This window comes from Aulonocara sp. 'chitande type north' Nkhata Bay, linkage group LG22 (assembly GCF_057382095.1).
Source record: "Aulonocara sp. 'chitande type north' Nkhata Bay isolate Kocher_YH1m ecotype deep benthic linkage group LG22, A_spYH_male_GT1.1, whole genome shotgun sequence".
NCBI lineage: Eukaryota > Metazoa > Chordata > Actinopteri > Cichliformes > Cichlidae > Aulonocara > Aulonocara sp. 'chitande type north' Nkhata Bay.
The window spans coordinates 9,263,526-9,286,694 of NC_141364.1; the positions used below are offsets into that span (position 1 = coordinate 9,263,526).

At 37.9% G+C, this 23,169-nt stretch overlaps 2 protein-coding genes across 5 annotated transcripts; both read left to right on the forward strand.

The window, feature by feature from the left end:
- Positions 1-6: 6 nt before the first annotated feature.
- kdm1b (lysine demethylase 1B) lies at positions 7-13,253 on the forward strand. 3 transcript variants are annotated; one of them, XM_086279160.1, is made up of 21 exons: positions 7-185; positions 460-602; positions 2,228-2,349; positions 2,433-2,522; positions 3,728-3,839; positions 3,936-4,049; positions 4,134-4,172; positions 4,270-4,462; positions 4,593-4,777; positions 5,099-5,269; positions 5,395-5,469; positions 6,407-6,541; positions 7,068-7,239; positions 7,907-8,034; positions 8,384-8,515; positions 8,624-8,698; positions 8,808-8,924; positions 9,024-9,149; positions 9,569-9,691; positions 10,279-10,431; positions 12,081-13,253. In XM_086279160.1, exons 1-21 carry the CDS (start codon positions 170-172, stop codon positions 12,162-12,164), a joined length of 2,505 nt encoding a protein of 834 aa, XP_086135286.1. In that variant the 5' UTR covers positions 7-169; the 3' UTR covers positions 12,165-13,253. The 3 variants fall into 3 exon arrangements, 2 of the variants coding, with proteins under 2 accessions (XP_086135286.1, XP_086135287.1); XR_015126786.1 differs by lacking the exons at positions 10,279-10,431; positions 12,081-13,253 and having other exon boundaries at positions 9,024-9,376; positions 9,569-9,674; XM_086279161.1 differs by lacking the exons at positions 10,279-10,431; positions 12,081-13,253 and having other exon boundaries at positions 9,228-9,574.
- A 606-nt stretch (positions 13,254-13,859) lies between these two features.
- Positions 13,860-23,124, forward strand: LOC147303487 (uncharacterized). 2 transcript variants are annotated; one of them, XM_086279824.1, is made up of 10 exons: positions 13,860-14,197; positions 16,706-16,843; positions 16,947-17,072; positions 17,158-17,268; positions 17,357-17,500; positions 17,589-17,669; positions 17,781-17,900; positions 17,971-18,111; positions 19,515-19,646; positions 19,725-23,124. In XM_086279824.1, exons 1-10 carry the CDS (start codon positions 14,146-14,148, stop codon positions 19,796-19,798), a joined length of 1,119 nt encoding a protein of 372 aa, XP_086135950.1. In that variant the 5' UTR covers positions 13,860-14,145; the 3' UTR covers positions 19,799-23,124. The 2 variants fall into 2 exon arrangements, with proteins under 2 accessions (XP_086135950.1, XP_086135951.1); XM_086279825.1 differs by having other exon boundaries at positions 13,861-14,197; positions 17,974-18,111.
- Positions 23,125-23,169: the final 45 nt, after the last annotated feature.

The window sequence follows — 23,169 nt, forward strand, 5'->3', positions numbered from 1 at the left end:
GACACGCCCATTTCCTCTTCAAAACCGGAAGTGGTATTCTGGAAACGACAGCGCATTGATTTTCGTCCCCACAACAATAAAATAGAGACAAAACAACGATTAAAAGCAAAAAGGCGTCTCAGAATTTCACTTGGACGTCGAGGGCTTGAAAGAAACCCCGCGGGCAGCCATGCTGTCGGACGCAGGTCAGTGCTAAAGAGGCGCCGCTGCTGCTTGCTAGGTGCTAAAGTGACAGCTGACGTTGTTGGGCAGATTTAAAGAGCTGGCTAATGTGCGCGTCTTTGCTATGTTTACATACCAATTGGCCTCGTGTTTCGGTCGCTTTTTTCAGCTATTTATAACCTGAGTGAATTCTATGTTTTTGCACACGTGTTCTATGTCATAAATATTTTGTCGACGTTAATAGAGGCCCGAGCTGCACTACACAGTCACTATTATATTGTTGTCATTGGTGTTAAGACTATCCCGGTAATGCTTCTGGTGCACGGAGAGCCAAGAAGAGGAGCTCCGGGGAGTCACCAGGGGACGGACAGACACTGCGCTCCTCAGGAAGGCAGGTCAACGTCCGGGTGAAGCGCACCAACAACCCTCCACCTGGTCAGGTAAGGTACACAATGAGTTAATATAATGACTATATCTCGGTTAAGTTTCAGTTCGCATTCATGCAAAGTAGGGTCACACAAAGGTTTCAGTTTGGTTTTTAATGTTTCCAGGTGTGCAGTTTTAGGTAAATGTTGCTTTTATTATTATAGTTTCACTCTGTTCAAGGAGTGAAACTATGGAACAAACTGAATATGGAATTAAAGCAATGTCCAAACATAAAACTGTTCAAAAAGAGTTATAAAAATATGATCTTCTCGATCTATAAAGAAAAGGAAAATATTTAAATTAAGTGAATGTCTCTATTTAAAAACAAACAAACAAAAAATTCATGATGTGATATTATAGTATATAGTATATCAGAAATCTGTTCACTATTTTTATTACAAATTATATCAGTAAGGAAGCTGACTAAATATTCACTGATAATTTATGGGACAGGGGTGGGATTAAATAAGTGTATACTTCTTCCCACTCCCTTTCAACATGTAAATTAATCAGAATGTTTTTTTGTATGTAATTTGTATAGTATATTTTTTTTCTCTCATTTCTTTTCTAAATGTACTTGTATATTGTTCACATGTTGAAATAAATTACCAATCAATCAATCAATCAATACTAGAAGGTTACTTTTCAGGGGGCAGTGTTTAAGCAATTCATCAACAAAGCACTTTTTAAAGCCAGTTGACTGGCAGTGATGTAGACGTAGAAGTCTTAGTCAACATACCACCAACACACCTCATGAAGTTATGAGGATTTGCCCCTTGACCTCTATTGAGGTTGTTGGGCCACCACTCTCTGGGTCTCTGTCGGGTTCATGCCTACCTGTTCACAGATCTTATCCACCCATAATCTTAATCTGTCTGTTTTGTCTCTGCATTCACTTAACTGCTCCTTGCAGTATGATTTTCACAAGGCCTGAAAAACCAGAGACACTCTCTATACCATCTCAAGTTGCAAAGCAATTATGCAGACCTTTTATACCTGTCACAGGTTTTGGGCATGAGATCTTCCTGTAGCATCTCAATTTATGCTACGATTCTTCTTACGGTTTTGCCGTAAGAAGACACTACTGATACTCAAAAGACAACGGAGCACAGCAGGTAGACTTTGGATCGGAGAGATGTTTTTGTCTCTAGATTCCCGTAACGCTTGCTATGACAGCTGTGTTATCCTTGCCAAAACCTTAGGTTTTGAGCTTTCATTTGATACAGTATGACAGGACCAAGGTACTTGAAATCCTTCATTATTTCTAGTCTTCTCCAGCTAACTTTAACCAAATCCCATAATTTACAGGGAGATTCCTAAGCCCCATATATAATATGTGCACCACATTGTTCAAATTCAATTTATGCCCATAGTCAGAATATGTATTTCTATATATATTATGTGTTCCTGAAGTCTGTCTCAAAGAAATTACTTTAAAAACCAAGGCTAGTTAGAACTGTCCAGTCAAAGCAACAAGATCCTAGGGTTGAAGCTAGGCTACGGCTTTTCCATGTAGTGTTTGTATGTTGGCCTGCATGTGGTTGTCTTGGAGTGTATGTTACGTTAAATTGTGATTGTGAATTGGACATAGGAATGAATGTGAGTCTCATGATATTTCATTTTTCTCTTTGGATTACAGAGCAAAAGAAAAGCCACAGACACAGAGGAAGAAGATGACCAGTCTGAGAAGAAGTACAGAAAATGTGAGAAGGCCGGGTGTTCTGCCATCTACCCTGTTTGTTTTGCAAGCGCATCTGAAAGGTAACATCAGATGTCAGGTAAATCAGATAGTTACTTATATCACTTTTTACAGTTCTCAAACAGCACTTCTTGTCTCTTTTCAGATGTGCTAAAAATGGGTACACGTCACGGTGGTATCATCTGTCATGTGGGGAGCATTTTTGCAATGAGTGTTTTGATCACTACTACAGAAGGTGAGACAAATGCAGGCTAAAGATATCAACAGTGTTTCTGTAGCACTGCTTAAAACACCTCTAAGTTGTTTACAGTGATTTCTGCTACATTAAGTTGAGAAGATGGATATTTTATGGTTTCCATCATCTCAGAAATTTAGTGGCACGCTTCCCTCTCTCGTTTGCAGCAATCTATTTAAAAATAAATGTTAACATACCAGGAAGGCACACAATTACAGTTACATACAGACAACATTTATAACAGCAAACTGCTCCCTGCAAAAAGAAGCATATTTAAAAGGTGTAAAAGAAAAGAAACTGCAGAACCCTCAACAAACAACTGTTCTGACTGACACGTGGTTTAAAAAGCTCAGAATTTCACATCAATCCACTGACAGTCAGATTAATGCATCATGTAAAGTGTTACAGATGTTGTACTGATTGGCTGCAGTGCTGAGTGAAAAAAATAAACATCTTAATGTACCAGTGGATCTACATTCCTACTCTCTCTAATTAATGCAAGCAAAGAGAAGAAACCGATATGGATACAAGCAATGGAAATGAGTGTCTTCTGAAGAGTATCTGGGCTCTCCCTTAGAGACAGGGTGAGCAGTTTAATCATTCAGGAGCAAGTCAAGACTAGAGCGGGAACCCCTCCATATTGAAAGGAGCCATATGATGTGGTTCAGCATCTGATTGGCACATCTAGGATCTGTTTCACGCTTATCAGACTGGGAGGAGATCCCAGGAAAAATTTAGGACATGCTGGAAAAAGTATGCCCTATGGCTGGTTTGGGAATTCCTTTGTGTCCCCTCAGAAGAACTAGAAGAGGTGGCCTAGTTGAGGGAAATCTAGACGTCAATGAAACTGCTGCTGAAAGGATAATTGGATGGATTGATATTATTCTATTTTTTTTTCCCTTCAATGTTCTTTCTAGAAGGGAGGAAACCAGTGTATAACATTTAATCTGAGTTTTTTTTTCTTTCCCCATATCAGTGCTGTTTGATTTTTGCCACTTGCTTTGAGTCATTAAATTATAAGCATGTATCGCTGTATACACGCAAACCTGAAACAGCCATGGGTTCAGTGACATTACTTTTGAAATAATCTTGTCACATGTTCCTCAGACCTATTTACATTGTTTCTGCACTACCAAACTGTGAAGCTGTGAGTTACTTGTCAAAATAATTAGAATAACTTTTTTTTTTTTGCTCCTTCACTTCAGTCACAAAGACGGCTTTGAGACCTTTGCTTCGTGGAAGAAAGTGTGGACTAGTAATGGGAAAAGTGAGCCCAGTCTTAAAGCTTTCATGGCAGATCAGCAGCTGCCATACTGGGTATGTATAAGAAGCTTTTCTGGTTCTAGATACATGTATTAACTGTTCACACATGTAGCTACGTGTCATAAATACTCTCATGTTCATTTCTTTCAGGTTCAATGCACCAAACCCGACTGCAGGAAGTGGCGCCAGCTGACCAAGGAGATCCAGCTCACTGCCTCCTTAGCAGCAGCATACCGCTGTGGGATGAAGTTCAACAACATTAAGGTAAAGAGGGAAAGATATAATCATCGATCCCCATCAAGACAAAAATCTATTTTTCTGATAAAAATCTTGCTCATTTGCCTACAGAGCGAGGAACCCGACCAGTGCTCCCAACCAGAGGACTTGGTAAGCTAGTTGTGTTTGCTAGAATCTGTTTGAGGACAGTGTGTAAACTTTACAAGTTACTGCATTTGTTTAATGCTGAGCTGTTTTATTCCTGAAGAGAGTGGCAGAGGTGACGGACAGCTGGTGGCATTCAATGCTCATTTTGCCGCCACTGTTTAAAGACAGCCCAGCCAGCCCTTTCCTCACTGCGTACTACCCCGACTGTGTGGGGATGAGTCCATCAGGTTCTTCTAGCAACATGTCTCTGGGCGAGCTGAGGGCGGATCACTGCAGAGCTGCTCAGCCTCAAAGTAAGTCTGAGTTCAGAAGAAATGCCATATTTAAGCACCTACTATTCACCATGCTATTTTTTTTTTTTTTTACACATAATTACTGTTTTGTGTCCCCATTGGAGATCCTGATCATTATTATGTCCCTCAGTTCCAGGCTTGTGTCCATACTTCCAGCCCTTCTACCAGCCAAATGAGTGCGGAAAGGCTCTGTGTGTGCGGCCTGATATGATGGAGCTAGATGAGCTTTATGAGTTTCCAGAGTTTTCCCGCGATCCCACCATGTATCTGGCTCTGCGTAACCTTATCCTGGCCTCCTGGCACAAGAACTGTAAGGTACAACAAAGCCAAAAGTGACCACTGGGGTCATTTAAAATCTCAAATAAGGGTGAAAAAGATCACTCAGAATCACCAATGTTTTTTTTAATTAAATTTTATTTTAGTGTAGAAAAATATTTTAAATTCAGAGGTGTCATGGGATTTGTCTTTGTACAAATAATAAAACTCAACCAGTTTAATATGTTTAAACTAGGCAATATATAATGCGCATGCGTTCTTTTCACCTTTTCCTACAAAAAAGGAACAGAAATCTCCAAAAGAACAACAAACAAATAAAACAATTAGATTTTCTTCCTGTTTTCCTTCCTGTTTTTGAAGGAGGTGCTGACTTCAGAGAAATGTGCCCAGCACATCATTGTTCGTGGGTTGGTGCGTGTGCGCTGCGTGCAGGAGTTGGACCGAGTGCTCCATTTCATGACCAGGAAGGGTCTCATCAACACCGGTGTGCTGGCAGCAAAACAGCCTCTGCTCCCAGAAACATACTGCTCTGTGAGCGTCCTCATCTACACAAGATTATTACACATCTGTAATGTCATGTGAAGTTTTTATTGTTTTTGCTACTACTTATTTTCTTATGTTTTTTAGCACCTTGTACATTTTATGATTTTATGCAGAAAAATGTTATCATCATTGGTGCCGGGGCTTCAGGACTGGCTGCTGCACGCCAGCTGCAAAACTTTGGCACTCAGGTAAAGATCCTCATCTCGCCTGGAGTCTCGTTCCATCTCCCCTGATTGTGATCAAATAGTTAATTTTGCATAGGAAGTTTCCTGTTTGTATGAGGACCATGAAAACATTTCATTTCTCTGCTGTCGGCCAAGAAGGTTGTGTTTTTGGTAGTATTTCTGTGCACATCATTCACTCTGTAAACATGATAGCTCTAAAAGTTTTTAATGAATTCTTTATAAGGGCGTAGAGTGGAGTTATGTTAGCAATCCATTAAAATTCAACCTACTTTCACCAAAGCCTTGTAACTTACAAATGATGGTTTTTGTAAGCGTGGTGCGTATTGTCAACATAGAAAGTACCATATAAAGATTTAAAATATCATGTCACATCTGACCTTTGACCTCTCCTTCAATGTCAGTCAATAGATCTGAACGTCAAAGTGATAAACAAGTTATATAGAGCTATCTAAAACTATGTTTACTACCATTGTTTGTATTCACAACGTATGGGGAATGAGATATGGGGTGTTTTACTGTTTACAAATGCTCAGTTCTTACTAACTGAGGGTATTATGCACACTTGGCGTAGTGTGCCAAGAAAATGTCCTCTGCTCAGAGAAATCCTGCTCACTGCATATTTTCTTTTTCGGGCCCGGTGGTTGTGTGGGGAAAATCCCAGTAGACTGAAAAACACAGACTAGCCCATCAGACACCAACAGCCATGCCACGTTCAAAGTCCCTTAAATCACCTTTCTTATCCATTCTGATCCTTGGTTTAAACTTCAGCAGGTCGTCTTGATCATGTCTACATGCTTAATTGCATTGGGTTTTACCATGTGATTGGCTGAGTAGATATTTGCATCAATAAGCAGTTGAACAGGTGTACCTAATGAATTGTTCTGTGAGCGTATTTCACCCTGATGAGTTTTACATACTCTTCGTTTGTTTGGGCTTACAGGTGGTGGTGCTCGAGGCGAGAGACAGAATAGGTGGTCGGGTGTGGGATGATGCCTCTCTGGGTGTCACTGCGGGTCGAGGAGCTCAAATCGTTAATGGCTGTGTAAACAACCCCATTGCCCTGATGTGTGAACAGGTAAGAATGAATGTGCTGAAATTCACCTATTTCTGATAAATCTTAAGTCAGAGCTTTGCAAAAGTTTCAGTTTTAATGCCAAAATATTTTTAAACCCCTATTCCTTTTTGTAATGAATACAGAAATGCAGCTTCAGTGTTGCATTATTGAAAGGACAGGTTACAGGACACTTTGGGACTCTCCAAGTTCATACTCTTAGAAGTTAATATTTTGAGACTGTGCCACCTGTGTTCAGTCTTCTTTACCTGCCATGGTGAACCTAGGGTTGAGATATGCTGATCATAGTTTTGTTTGTTTTGTTGTATATATTTAAGTTTACCTGGAAGTCCTTTTTACAGACTTGTCCATGCTCACAGTACATAGACATGCATTGTTTTTATTTAGCCCCGCTGTGCTCTCTAGTTTTGGAACCACTGTTCCACTGTCTGTAATTTTTTTTTTTTTTTTTTTTTTTTAAATGCATATTAAATTTGATAAATAAAAAAACACTACTATTAGGTACCCTTTTGTGACTTCTCTCCTGTAGTTGGGCATCAAGATGCACAAGCTCGGAGAGCGATGTGACCTCTTTCAGGAGGGAGGGCAGGTCACTGACCCTGCCATTGACAAGCGCATGGACTTCCACTTTAATGCCATCCTGGATGTGGTGTCAGAATGGAGGAAGGACAAGTCGCAGAACCAGGACACAGCACTGGGAGGTGCTGTCATCATGTGTTTCACTGAAGCTCCTTTTGCTTAATTCTTTTTGATGAGAATTCCCAATGAGAGAAGAAAAGTCTCACAAAGCTACTCTTGCCTCATCACGTTTGGGTCATAATCTTAGAAAATATTTCTTAGTGTTTGCACTTATCAGCCAATAATTACGCTGCAGTCAGGACTTTGAACTCTGTGTATAAAATACTGATGTCATGGCTGTTTTATTAAGAAGTAGTTCTAAAATCATAGACTGTTTATAAAAGATGGCCATAACCACTATGACACTTGTGAGTGAGGTCCAGCTGCTCACCCTAAAACACACCCTGCTTTTTTTGTCAGTTTGATTTTAATAGGAACCATAATTTATTAAATGAATATTGTGTTAAATAAGCCTAGAAACTAGCAAATAAGATCAGAAAATCATCAGAGAAGTGTTTGCTAAGATCACAGATCAACTGACTTGTAGGATCATATTTCCTAAGACTTCTTCTGTGCAAGTCCTTTTTTAAACTAAATGAGTCGCCCCCTGCTGGCCAATACAATGCATGGTTAACTTTCACATTGGCTTCATGTTTCAGATGATCTTTCATATTCTGGAGGAGTGCTCCTCAGCAAAGCTCCTGTACAGAAACAGGAAATATTTGTGTCTGTGGCATTTTCTCGTTACAGAAAAAGTCCAAGAAGTTAAGAAGAACTTTCTCCAGGAGTCTGGGATGCAATTCAGTGAGCTGGAGGAGAAGGTGCTTCAGTTTCACCTCAGCAACCTGGAGTTTGCCTGTGGAAGCACATTAGACCAGGTCTGGAAACTAAACTTAAAAAGAGCTTTTCAGATTTATTTTGTTGTAATTTTTTATGAGTTTAACAGAAAGGTCAGGCTGGGGGTTTATTATGATGAAAACTGTAACTTCCCGCATCGGAAATTATTCACGTTCTGAGATGACTAATACGAATTAGTCTGTTTGAGGTGTGAGGTTTGTTTTTTATTTTTAGTGGAAAGTCTTTCAGTGTTTCTGATCCCTTAAGAAAGACATTTTAAGGTGAATGTAGTCAAACATATTGTGTTTTTTATTTGTGAGGATTTATGTAAATTGTATTAGATTATAGCACTGGGACTGAAAGTGAATTTTTTTCTGGCTGTTTCTGTAGGTATCGGCAAGATCCTGGGACCACAATGAATTTTTTGCCCAATTCTCAGGAGACCACACTTTACTTACCAAGGGCTACTCTGTTTTACTCTACAAACTGGCCGAGGGCCTCGACATCCACACAAAGTGTCCGGTCTGTATTCCAGTTTTTTAAACTCTATAGTTTACCTTGAATCCACCTGTATTACATTCTTGAAGTCTTATGCTTATTAGATAAAAGTTTACTTTTTAAAAATTGTAGGTTCAGGCCATTGATTACTCAGGTGACGTTGTCAAAGTTACCTCCTCTGATGGGTCGCAGTGGACAGCACAGAAGGTAAAAACATCTTTGCTGTGATACTGTACAGTTTCTGTTATCTAAATACAGAATCTTATGATCTCAGTTAATCTTTTAGTTACTCTAACAGCCTAATGTCATCTTTCAGGTCCTTGTTACAGTTCCTTTGACTTTGCTTCAGAGGAACCTGATTCAATTCAACCCTCCACTTCCTGAAAGGAAATTGAAGGCGATCCACAGTCTGGGGGCGGGTATAATAGAAAAGGTCATTAAAGTTCAACTAACCTGTGCTGCAGTAGAATAAAAAGGATGATGAAGTTGCTTCCCGGTACTTGCTCATATTTACTCTTCGTTCTGTGTGCAGATCTCGCTTCAGTTCCCGTACAGATTCTGGGACAAAAAAATCCAAGGAGCAGACTACTTCGGTCACATCCCACCAGGTCTTGAAAAGAGAGGCATGTTCAGTGTCTTCTATGACCTGGATCCACAGGTGTGTTTTTGTTCTTGTGTTGAGCGGTTTGGAGACAAGGTTAGAGAGGCAAAGCTAAGGTGGTTTGGACATGTGCAGATGAAGGAGAGTGAATGTATTGGACAAAGATGGTGAAGATGGAGATGACAGGCAGGAGAAAAGGATGAAGAGTAAAGAAATGGTTCGTGTATGCAGTGAAGGAGGACATGCAAAGCGTAGGCGCAATAGAAGAGGATGCTAGAAATGGGGTAAGATGGTGGCAGATGATCGACAAATCAGAGAAACAGCCAAACGAATAAGAAGTTTATCCACGTGGCCCAAAGTTAGAGCCGCTGGTGTTAGGCTGCAAAATTGTATTTATATTTAAATTGGCAAATGTTGTAGAAAAAGATGGAGGAGATTAATACAGAATCTAATGGTTTAAATGTGTGTTTGTGTAGAGGAAGCAGGCTGTGCTGATGTCTATTATCAGTGGTGACGCCGTTTCTTCTGTGCGGGACATGGAGGACAAAGAGGTGGTCGATGAGTGCATGAGGGTACTGCGGGAACTTTTCAAAGAGCAGGTAATCCTCCTACTTCTCCTAAAATCTTTCAGGAGTTATACTTAGAAGTTTGAGAATAATAAAGAAATAATAGGAGTATTTAAAAAAACAACAACAAAAAAAAACCAACCAAAAATCATATTTTTGAAATGAGAGAGAACTCAGTCTGAAATTTGTTATATGATATTACCAGAAACCTTCCAAGAAAGTTAATTTGGATTCAATGTGTTATACCTGGGGAAATATCACATTGAAGTAAGATCCTCTGTCAGAGATTAAAATATTTAAGGACTCCAAACATCCATCAATCAATATTCATAGACTCATTGTGTCAGATATTTACACAAAACAACTGAACAACTTACCTTTTGATATTTATTCTTTTTATTTTTTTTAAGATACAGGAATTAAAAATATATATTTTAATGGCTCTACCTACAGCCATTAAAATATATTTTGGACAATGCTGACTTGAAATTTTGTATATCTCCTAATCAGAGGTGTATTATTTTCCCCTGGATTCCTGTTTTTTCATTTTTTTATTGTATTTATTTTTTTAGTTCCCAATGCTCTCATTTAAGTTCAAATTTATATATGCATGTATTTAGGAGGTTCCTGAGCCAATGAATTTCTTCATCACTCATTGGAGCAAAGACATCTGGTCCCAGATGTCCTACAGCTTTGTGAAGACAGGGGGCAGCGGAGAGGCCTACGACGTTCTCGCTGAAGACGTGCAGGGAAAGGTGTTCTTTGCTGGCGAGGTAATATTTTTCTAATTTTTACCAAATGAGTCCAGAAACGTCAGGTTTTATGAAGTGCTACTGAGGCATTTATTTCATTTCTATTTTACATAAATGTGTTTTGCATTAACACGATCCTGCTGTGGCTGTATGTATCACACTAACTTTGCATTCTTAATCTTTGTTGTAGAAATTGAGTCGCACAAGGCCTGTAATAGTGAGCCGCCTCATGTTTCAGTTATTTTTACAGGAATCATTTTAAATATTCGTTTTAGAGTCTGACTGAACGTTGACAGAAGTCAACGTTCAGATTTAGGGAAACGAGATTTAGGGAAACAAGTTACTGCTTGTTTCCCTAAATCTCTTCTACAAAGGCAAGAGTGCAAAAGTTATGTGAGCCACAGACATTCTACATTTAATCACACTATCTCTGGCATCTTTTTTTCAATCCAGCAGGTTGAGGGGGCGAAAATTAAATGATATTCGAGTCTTCTGTAGATGATGTCCAACAAAGATTTCTATTCAAAGATAACTTTTCTGATGTTCTAGAGCTGTTTAACACTAAAACAGACCTAAGTGGATAAGGATGAATTTGCTTATGTTTTGTCACTTAGAGAATCTAAATTCATTTGGTCAGTGCTTTGATGTCTTTCCCCTGTAACAGGTCTATCAAATTTTATCAAAGTCTTCCAGTAAGCTGCTCTGCTCAATAAGAATGATTCTGGAGCAGCAGTCAGGCCTCGCATCCTTCTCTCCTGTTGTTTTCCTGCTCTGACAAATTAAAATGTCTCCTGCTGTGGAAATGGTCCCTATACACTTAAGGCCACTGTGTTAGGTACACCTTTTCAAATGCTTATTAATGCAAATATCTAATCGGCAAAACACATGGAAGCAGCTCAGTGCGTTTTGGAAAGTAGAGATGGGCAAGATGACCTGCTGAAGCTCGAGCTGAGGATCAGAATGGGAAAGAAGAAGATTTGAGAGAATTTGACTGTAGCATGGTTGTTGGTGTCACAGGATGGTCTGAGTATTTTCATAGCTACTGATATTTTCCCACACAACCATGTATATGGTTTATGGAGAATGCAATTCTCTGAGCAAAAATGTCTTATTGAGGTCAGAGGAAAATGGCCAGACTGCTTTGAGCTGATACTAAGGTAACAGTAACTCAAATAACCACCCAATTGTACTGAAGCTAAGCAGAAGAGCATCTTTGAATGCAAAACATGCAAAACCTTGAAGCAGATGGGCTACAGCAGCAGAAGACCACACAGGAACAGGAAACTGAAGCTACAATTCTCATAGGCTCACCAAAACTAGACAACAAAAAGTTGGAATTGTGTTGTCTGGTCTGATAAGTCTCTATTTCTGCTGTGACACTTGGATGGAAGGGTCAGAATTTGCGATCGATAACATGAAAGCATGGATCCATTCTGCTTTGTATCACAGGTACAAGCTGCTGGTATAAGAAGGTACGGGTGTTTCCTGGACCTCCTGATTATTATTTATATTCTATAGCCTATCTAACCTCTCTGAAGACCAAAAGGAGGTCCAACACAGTATTAAGAAGATGTAGCTAACAAAGTGGCCATGAGTGTATATGGGTATTTTTAAACTAGCTCTATGTGTCTGTGAAATGTGCTTTTAATGCATTTTGTCCCTTATATCAGGCAACCAACAGACACTTTCCTCAGACTGTGACGGGAGCCTACCTCAGTGGCGTCAGAGAGGCCAGCAAGATGGCCGCTATGTAACCTGTCACTCCCAGAGCACTCATAAACACCAGCACGGACTCACGGGTTGCACCGAACAACAGACCATTAATAAAGTTGGACTGTGTTGTCTCACTTGCTCCACTTGAAACACTGTTTTGCTGTACTGTAATGTATCTGATCAGCAAAGTGTCGTGAATGATTTTTCAGTAGTGGGGTTACCCAGGGCCTGGTTCGACATATCTAACAAGTGCTTTTTATTTATATCAAAATCCAACAGGTAACATGTTGGTGACAAGATGCAAAAAAAGAAAAACAAAATTATGAGGAAGTCTCCATAGCCCCTAAGTAGCTCTGCCTAACTCTGCTGTGCTGGAAAGGAGGATGGTATTTTGTTTTAATGATATTTGTTTTTAGCAATGCATGAAACATTGGAAAATCTGAGTGATCTGATCATAAACTTAACCGAATATAATTTAACCTCCAATCATCAGGTTTTAAGTGATTATAGGATATATATGTAACATGTCTTCTTTGAGAATTACCAATGTTTTCTACAACTGTAGTGATTTGACTCGTTCTATTTGTGAGTCACGTGTTGCTATAAATGGTGAAGTTGAATGGATGAAAGGATATATATATGTAATACAAGTACCTCTACAGTAGCTCTTTATTTAAATCAACAGCAGCAAAATGAAAAAAATCACCTGTGAAAAATTGAATGACCCTTTGAGCTAAGGTTGATCACCTGGTTGTCCCCATATTTTCTCAGGGATGCGTTCAGGACACTTTTCACCCATCAAACTAAACCTAATGAGTCATAGAGTAAAATTATAAGAACTGACAGTTTTAAAGGCAGTTTTTGTGAAGAAAAACTGCAACTAACCAAAGTATTAAAACTCCACACTGCTCTTGTATTTATTCTTGAACAGTTAATTTCCTGAGGATTGTTGAGCAGCACAGACTCTTCTCACTTTTTTTTGATTAATATTGACTGATTTGTCATTAGGTTCATATGATTGTCTAGATCAGCACATTTACAGCATGTGGTCCTGTCCTGTTTGTCATTATAGTGCTCTAGTATTTATCTTGTATGTGTGTAATAAACTGAGCTACCAACTGCCACAGTAATCACGTTTACTCGTGGATAATTTTTTTTCCTGCTTAAGTCATACTAAGATCAGAATCGTACAGAAACTACACAAATGTTTTGGGTTCCTCATTGCTTTATATTTTGCTTCCAAGGAGACAGACTTTCTTCCAAACTTTTAAAGGTGTTGAGTAGTAGTTCTCCAGGCTTTAAAAAATTTTTCTTTGGGCATTGGCTGCTTGTTTCACTTTTTTCAGTCCCTATATTTGTCCATTTTCAGAGGAATGTTTTGTTTATTGAACCACTAAATAATCTGAACAATTATGAATTATTCTTCATATTAATTTTACATTAATAAAAAATAACTACGTTTATTTTGAGCAAACATCGAGTAGTCTTACTGCTCCTTAAAAGGTTAGTCGACTATGTCCCAAAAAAGTAAGTAATATTAAATAAATAAATAATATTTTATTAATAGTAAAAAATAAAAAATGACGGAATGAAGACTGAATTTCTCTCACAGATGTTTTCTTTTTATTTCAAATCCAGAATTCCTTCTGCGCCATGTCTGACTCTGGTTTAGATTAGTTGCTAGGTTTTGTTGCGAGGAAACCGTGGAGCCAGTAGACCAATGACGTTAATAAGCGTCATCAATGCGAGCCCAAGTGCATTCCCTCCCAAAACTAAAGCGGAAGTAAACAAATCAAACATGAACTGGGACCGTATTACACCCGTTATTGCAAAATCTGCTTGTTAAACTGTAGCTTTAGATTGCGGGTCGGTTCTGTTAATATCGGCTCATAAATACATCCTAGAGGCAGCTGAAACAAACCGCCACCTTCAACCCACAGCGAAAATCGAGTAACAGTAAAATCAAGTTGGCGCGTTTTTACTGCGGATGAAGAGCAATATTTGCTTACACTGACCAACATAATGGACTGTAGCACCGCTGACCTGCACGCTAACGTGGCACACGACTCTGCAGGTAGCCTGATGCTGTTCTTAATTTTACCTGAAGAGGCAAACATGTTATTGAACTGCGCAGCTAACTGCTAACTTAGCTTATAACTTCGCGGTAATGCACCCACGCCACTGCTGATAGCTTGATTTAAAAGCGTTAATCATGGAAAAGTTTAACCTGATTTAATTCAGTAATTATGTTTTTAACGGTGTGTATGGTTTGATCAGAGATTTTTGCAAAACATCACTTTTGCACACAAGACGTACTTCTGGTATTAATGATAAAACTGTGATGGATAATGGAAACTTAGCTAAACACTACACTCTTCTCCTCATACTATAGTTATTGCACGTGTAACTAGACCACATTCACGTGTACGTTTTGCTTTTGACTTTGGAGATTTTAAATTCATATAAGAAAATATGTTCCTTTATAGTAATACATAATTAAATCCCCAATATTTGATCAATGATAAGTCTAGCTAAGATTAGCTCAGTGTGGACCAGATACATCATTGAGTGGCTGTATATTCATAGGTTATTATCAGGAATGTATTCAAAGGGAAAGAAAGGACAGAATACTAGAGATGCTAGGCATCAGAAAAAGATGGCATGGGAAAGCTCAAAGTGAGTTTTGTATGCAACTCGACACTACGGATGGAGAAAATAGGCCGGGGTGAGTAGTAAGGAGTAACTGAGGGCATCTATGAAGAGAATGAAGGGTGGGGAGAGATGAAGACATGACATACCTATGGAAGTATGGAGAAGTCTAGGAGAGAATGTCTTTGGAATCAGTATACTTTATTAATCCCCAAGGAAATTATGTGGGTTACAGTTGCTCCAAGACAGTAACAGACTAAACTATTTAAATAATACAATATGTTACAGAGTTTACGAACTTATGAAGTAGCGCTAATATATACAAATTGCGCCCATCACATCACATACACATCACGGATTTTACAGAGGTGATTATAAATATCAAGAATATTGACAAAGAATTTTACAGAGGTGGAATATATATGATTCACATTTAACTCTGTGAATCTGTGAATTTTGTAATTTGCTATTTTACTGTAGAGCGTGTGCAAAAAAGGGTAACTATTATTGCAGTGTTTACAGTGTATTAGGTGGAGGAGTTGTACAGGGAGATGGCCACGACAGGAATGATTTCCTGTGTTGTTCAGTGGTGCTTTTTGGTAATCTCAGTCTCTCACTGAACGTGCTCCCGTGACTACTTGGAGAGTAAGAGGATGCCTGAGGGATGGAAAAGACAGACTGGTACTGATTTTCAAGAATAAGGGAAATGTTCAGTGCTGTAGTAACTACAGAGGGATAGAGTTGATGAGTCATTGTTGAAGCTAGGCTGAGAAGAGAAGTTATGAGGTGACGATCTGTGAGGAGCTGTGCGATTTCTTTCTGAAAAATAATACTACAAACGTGATGTTTTGAGAGTGTTGATGGAGAAGAATATAGAAGGTTTGATGGAGGTGCAGGACATGATGATGGTCATGGTGAGTACAGTGAGATAGTAGTGTAATGGGTGGAGGTATGATTACATTGGGGACTGAGCTGACAATATTAAGATTGTAATGGGGACTAACCAGAATGGATAAGATTAGAAATGAGTACATCAGAGGGGCAGCTCAGGTTGAGCTGTTTGGAGGCAACGTTAGAGAGACAAGGCTGAGATGGTTTGGACATGTGCAGAGGGATATATGTGGATGGATATATTGGAGGAGTTGGTATGACAGAGGAGATTGCTAAGAAAAGGTTGAGATTGAGGTAGATGATCTGCTGTGATGACCCTCAAAAGGGAGCAGCTAGAAGAAGAAAATGATGATGTACTCAGCGTATGATAAGAAAGGGATGTACTGAGCCAATGCATGATAAATGGATATTGCTAAATAAGTTGTCATTTCACAATCATACTGCACCATATGACATACAGTATGATATGGTGCAACTGTGGCACCAATCAAGAAAGTTAAAGATCAACATTGGATTTTTGTATAGAAAGAAACGCTTTTTCTCATCCACTGGGTGTAGCATCGTAGCAGTCTGCAGATTTATATTTTATTTTTATTGTGACATTGTTTATATGAATGATTCTGCATCCAATTTGAAGCCTCTTGAGCCTTGGTATTATTGTGCGCTGGGTTTTTTGCAACTATCTTTGAACATCCTGTTTTATTTATGAACATGTATATTGCGTTCTTCTCTGTCTGTCTAAAGTCTTGTATTTTTTTGTCTTTGTTGAAAAAAAGATCTTGATCTGAGATGACCTGTTCAAATAAAGGAATTAATCGTAATAATAATCAGTCTGTCAAATGAAGGTGAATGCAATAAGAAATCATCATATGAATGCTGTTTTTTTTTATTAAATCACAAATATGATTTGATTTTTGAAAAGATTTCATATTAAGTAGCTTATCCTTTTTTCTAAAGTAACATTAACTACATTATTACATTTGCTGTATCAAAAATACTGATATTTACAGTTATTTATCCGACTGTGTGTCTGACTAATCAGATGGGAGCTCCAGCAGTGATGAGGACTTAGTGCCTCTATCAAAGCTGCTGATGAGGCAACAGAGTGATGAGAAGGAGTCATGCGACAATACCCGCAGCTTATCCTCCAACTCCAACAATAAATCAAAAAAGGACAAAGGTGATGATAATACCAGCTGTTTTATCAGTAAAAGTGTTTACACTAAATATTTCTCCAACCAATTATTTGATTAAATTTTGCATGTTTATATCTTCTCTCACAGGTTCAGATGGCTCCTCGGATGATGAGCCGCTAGTAAAGATGAAGACAAGCCTTGCACCACCTAAGAAACAAGAGAAAAAGGAAAACACACCACCCAAATCTAACAGCACAAATAACAAGAACACAGGTGACCCCATGCTTTTTTCATTGTTCTTCTGACTTGTGTATAGAGTGAATGGCTTCACATTTTTGCTTTCTGTGTTTAAATACAGACGAAGACTCTGACAATGAGCCTTTGATAAAAATTGCCAAAATTTCCTTGAAAGCTGTGAAAAAACCTCCCTCAGTTCCAACCAAAAAAGCTGCTGGTAGAAAGAAGAAAGGTGAGATGACTTTCTCTCCAGTGGACTGGGGTATCGTCAGACATCTGCTATATCAGATACTTACTTTGGGATTCCTTTTCTCACACAGAGTCACTGGGCAAGGACGACAGCTCCGATGATGAGCCTTTGAGTCAAGTTGCCGAGAAACCTCGGTCACGGCACGAGAGAAGAGCAGCTGCTGAAAAAGCAAACCCGGTTACCAAATCCAAAAGAAATGCTGCAAAGAAAAAGGGTTGGTTTGAAAGTTTGAGCTCAACTAAAATGAAAAAATCCCACAAGACCTTTATTGAGTTCAAATAACTTGTTGCTGTTTCGTTTAGTTAAATATACTGAGACGTCCACTGACAGCTCAGATGATGAGCCACTGGCGGCGATAAAGAGGAAGTCATCGAAATATAGAGGTAGGCAAAGTCTTCAGTAGGCTGAGCGCAAGGATTGATTTTAAGCAGGTTTTAACTATAGGTAGTTTCGTTTTTAGCCTCTTAAATTTTAAAACGGCGCTTCTTTTGCAGACAGCAGCTCAGATGATGATGTGCCCCTTGTGGACCTCGTTGCCAAGAAAAGGAGGCCAGTGAAGAAAAGCCCAAAGAAGAGCACCGTAACACGAGGGCGAGCATCAAACAAGAGAAAAGGTACTCTCACAGCACTGATGACTTGAACAAAACAAATAAAAGTTTAAAACATTTTCAATCTTTGTTTTAGCAGAAGTCAGTGATGATAGCTCAGATGAAGAACCGTTGATTAATCTTGTGAAAAAACCTCGTGCTATCAAAAAACCCAAAACAAAGGCTCCCACTCCGAAGAAGAAGAGTACTCCTTCTAGGAGTCCAAGAAAGAAGCCAGGTAAAGACTGACCACACCACTCTGAGATGTCACATTTATAACTTAGAAGTTTGAGTCATTACGTTAAAATCTTCAGCTTTTGATTTGATATACTGTACCTTTATTAGTCCCACAAGGGGAAATTTCATAAGGCTGCCGCAATGGCGGCGCCATCTTACCCTCCGACCATACATACATGACGCAAAACATCACATGGGGAAGACGGTCAGAGAGGTATAACAATGGAAAATGCACCACATGAGGAAAGATAAGGAGAAAAAAATAACTCCCCTCAGACTGAGCTCCAACAGGGAGATCAGTTTGAGAACAGAAAAAAACACCTCTGCACATAGCACATGAAAAAAAACCTCTTAATACAGCAAAGAAACACATGACAAGCAACAGGGGTGGGTAAAGGGTGAGAGACAGCCGATTTAGACAGTACATCCAGGCCTGCGTGCGCTGGTCTCCTTGATCCACCGTCAGCATCGGAAGGGAATAAGCCTCGAAGGCGTTTGGAAAGGGAGGGGGGATGAGTGTGTGCATATCAGTGTATATGTATGTGTGTGCGTGTCCAGAGTTCAGCTGAGACAGTGCATTCAGAGACTCTGCCATGCAAAATTAATTTATTGTTTTTTTTAATATATTTTTAGCGGTAGAAACAAACTTCCATACTGTAAGTAAGTAAGTAAGTAAACTTTATTTATTAAGCGCTTTTCACAGACAGGTAATCACAAAGCGCTGTGCACAAATATTAAAATATTAAAATAAACAATAAAATCAATAGACATTATATACAATGTAAAAGATCAAATGTAAATAATGTAAAAAAATATATAAAATATGTAGATCAACAAAAGGCTTTGTTGATCCGTTTGGTGTAGTAACAAACATATGTCTTACAAGCTTCTGAAATATTAAACAATTTGTCACAATTGTTTAATTGGCTTCCTTAATCGGCTGAATATTTGATTTTGAGCTCACATTTTTCACTCTACAGGCATCAGTTTATCAATAAACAAGGAGGACAATTTGTCAACTTTGAATATTAATTTTCTCAAAGCCGTCTAGAGACTGTCTGGAGTCTACTACATAAATTACACAAGTAGACCTCACCTAGGAATGTGCTAAAGTCTTAGCCATGGTAACTGACACAAGTGTAAGCATTAGCCATTCGGTGTATTTTAATGTCTTCCCTCTCTGCTGTGCCTCTGATTGGTGGATAATTCTGATGTGTTTTCACAGGAAATGCTTTCTAGTTAACCCGTCAACCTACCAGCGTTTTAGCAGCGAGCACAATCCCATCAGAAATTGAATTAATTATGTTTGTTTTTCACACAACTTCAAATGACACTTGTCTATGAATGCTGCTTCTCTCATGTATTCATGTTGACTTTAAATTAATATTGCTTCTGATTCATCAGGTAACAGTGCAGATGACAAGCCATTGAAGGCAGCTAAGCATCCACAAGTGACCAAAACCCTGACAATCCTACTAGAGAGGTGTGATGCTGGACACGCTGGGGCAGCAGGAAGCCTAAAGAAAGCCAGCAAAGGTATAAACTGCATACCAACTCATTACTAATGCTACAGTAAAATGAAAGTAAATAACACAGTTTTCTTATTCATGAAAGGAGAAAAACATGTTGCTGAAAAACCAGAGGAGGAGGATTCGGCCGGTTCAGAAGAATCTTCAGAAGAAGAATAAGTAAATGAAACAAATTTCTCAAAGCGTTGTGAAACATAACGGTCACAGTTAGTGTTCATGTAAACTTCTTCACTGTGCTTTAGCTCACTATTTGTTAATTTATGCCCATTACATTTTTACTCCAGATTTTAGGTGTGGGACCAAATTTTGTGGGTTCCTTAAAGATTTTATGCACTGTCTTTGATGCTTTGTTTTTTAATGTTACGTGCCAATTGTTTGCAATTTTTGATTCCTATGAGTTTAATTTTGTTTTTATTGTTTAAAAAAGAAGAAAACAGTGTAGCTCTCATTGCTGTAAGTTACATTTCACCTTTCAGGCATTTTAGCTTTAAGTTAGAGCTGGGCGATAGAACGATAACGATATGTATCGCGATATAACTTTTACTCGATAGAGAAATTAAGCTATCGCGATAGACCTCGCCGCTCTTGTCCTCAAAAAAAAAAAAAAAAAAAAAGGTCAGCCAATCCAAATTAAGTAGCGCAGAGCCGAACCAATCACAGCCGCAGAGTCACGTCGCGTGGCTTGTTACGTACAGCACAAGTGCCAAGCCGCACGTGTGTTTGTTTGGGAAGTAGCCAGCGGGTAATGGAGGAAATGAGTGTGCCAACTAGAAAAATCAACCGAGCGTGACCGAAGAGAAAAAAGATGATGGTTCCAATGCCGGAGAGATTGTCAAACGGAAGAGCCATAGAAGTTCCGTAGTGTGAAGGTATTTCGGCTATTTCAAGTCTGACAAAAAATAGAGTAGCGTGCACTGTAAATTGTGCCGAAAGCAAGTCTGGAAATACAATGAACTGGTGCATGCGTCACACTGTGCGCCACGTTATTGTTTCGGTGAAATGAATTTCTACAATACTGTTACTGTTAATTCTACTCTCTGCAGTGTTTAAATGCTTACATATACACACAGTTACTGTCCCTCCACACATACAACTCGGTTCTGCTTCTATGCCCCAGCTTTGTTTACTTTTTCCCACCGAGGCTTCTAGACTTCTGATTGGCCAACATTTCTGCACGGTTAGGAATCTAGCGCCACCTGCTGCTTTGGCATGTTCATAGCAGCGTTTTCCTTCATTTCTGCCTTTATGTGTGGACGGGATTATTTTTTAAAACGAAAACGGAAAATCTCCGTTTTCAAAAATACCCGTGTACGTGTGGACGTAGCCTCAGTCTCTGACTGGAAGCGCTAATTCGTCATTCGGCTTTTGTCAGACTAAAGTAACTGTTAAAACTGTTTGAAAAGCTCAGCTATACAACAAGGAGAGATTGAGAATTTCCTTTTAGTGCTCAGTTTATTTGATATTGACAAAAGTTAGTCAGTTTTGTCTGTTCTTCTGTAAAACAAACTAAGATTTATTTTTAGAATTAATATTTTGTTTCTAAGTGGAATTGACAATTTAGTCTGTTTCATTTGTTCTATTTTGAAACTTAAACGCTTTAGCGGCTGCCTTTTGTGTAGTTTGCAATATTTGCCTTTATTTATCTGAAAAAGTCTCATGTTCCATAAGTACATCTACCCTGTTGAACTTATTATGGGAAATAAATATTTAAATAAAAACAAGCTGCTGATTATTTCACATTTTACTTGTGAGCAACGGCACATTTAAATCTTACAAATATAGTTATTTGGCTTATATCGTGATAGATATCGTTATCGCCTGAAATGAAAAAAACATATCGTGATATGAAAAAATCTCATATCGCCCAGCTCTACTTTAAGTACACCCTCAGCATGCAGCTATAAAATTCGTCGTGTTGGAATTAAAGTCCTCTCACAAAGAAATTCACATAAGAGTAAGTCACATTTGTTCAGCTTTCAGTGATTCTTTTTTTGTCATTGTTTGTCATGCTAATAACCCAAATCACAAAGGACGCCTTTAGATTTGTCCATCACAGACATTGATTTGTATGCATGGTAATTACAAAAACACCACTTTTTTCTTAGTGATTCTACATTTCAATTTGTCCTAATGAGGTCACCCAATACAGCTTTCTGTATAGGTCTTACATATAGAGCTGGCATTATTCATTAACCTTTTTTAATTGTATTTTCTTGGCTAACTTGTCCTGTTAGAATGTGCTACCTTCAAAAAGTAGAGCTGCAACTAAGTAATTAGTGTTTTGTTTTTAGTGTTTGTTTCAGTGTTTTGAATACTTTTGAAAACCTGGTTTAAAAAAAAAAGGGTTACTACAGTTACACAATTTTCTTTTTCCATAAGACTGTTATAGGGTCTGCAACTAGTTAGCTTTATTATTAATTTAAAATGTCTTTATAACAAAAAAATGAATAATAAACACTGAAAAAGATTTTATAAAATTTCCTAAAATAATAAATAAATGGTCAAATTGCTTGTACATAATTTCTTCACATTTTAAAAGGTGCAATTAGATCATTTCTTGCCATTTGTAAAAGAAAAAAGCCCCAAACAAACCCCAAAACAAAACACAATGAAAAACTACTATTAGACTTTTAAAATCTCCAAATAATTGTCTGATTTCTTTTGACTAACTTATAAAGGTGATATTTTTGTTTGATTTTTTTACACGACCTTTTCCCTTTGTTATTTATTTATCATTTAAATTTAAAATGGCATATTATTTAAAAAAAAATTGTAAAAATCTTTATTAATAAACACCCAAACACAAATAAATAAGGCATGTTAAAAAACATTTTGAAGAAAAGTGGAGCATTTAAGTAATACACATAAATAAACAGAAAATAATAAAGGAAATAACTTCTGTACCATAAAGAGTTGCTAACTAGTCAATAAACTTTAAAATTACACAAAAAATTAATGTTACGCTGGTGTCATATGAAAATCTGTAGGAAAAAAATCACTAGTTTTTACTTAAACAATATGTGTTTACATACTTTCATCGATTGTACAAATGGCAACTTGAAAGTTGTTCAAGAAGGTAGTTTGAGAAAAGCATCTCAAATTTATATCTGTCCTTGCAACGAATTCTTAAGACAACAGATAAAAAAATAACTTATTCTATGATTCAGATATTAAAACATGTGCTCACCTTTTTTAATTTTATTAGTGTGTTCAGGTTATCAGGAAAGTAAAATTTGATCTGATAATGAAGGAAATGAAAATTAAATATTTTGGGAATATGTAAAAAACATACATATTTTACAATTATGGTTATCGGAAAAAGCCTATTGCTCTATTTATATGTTTGTTTGTTTTTAAAATATTGTAACTGATTTGTTAAAATGTTTTGGCTGTATTTGCAAATGATTATATTTTCTTTTTGTACTATTCATGTGTTTAGTCCGTTTTGTGCTTAAATATTATTTTCAATAAAAGTATTAAATTTCCCAGTTTTCATTAAGTAAAGGTTTACTCAAAACAAAACAAAAACA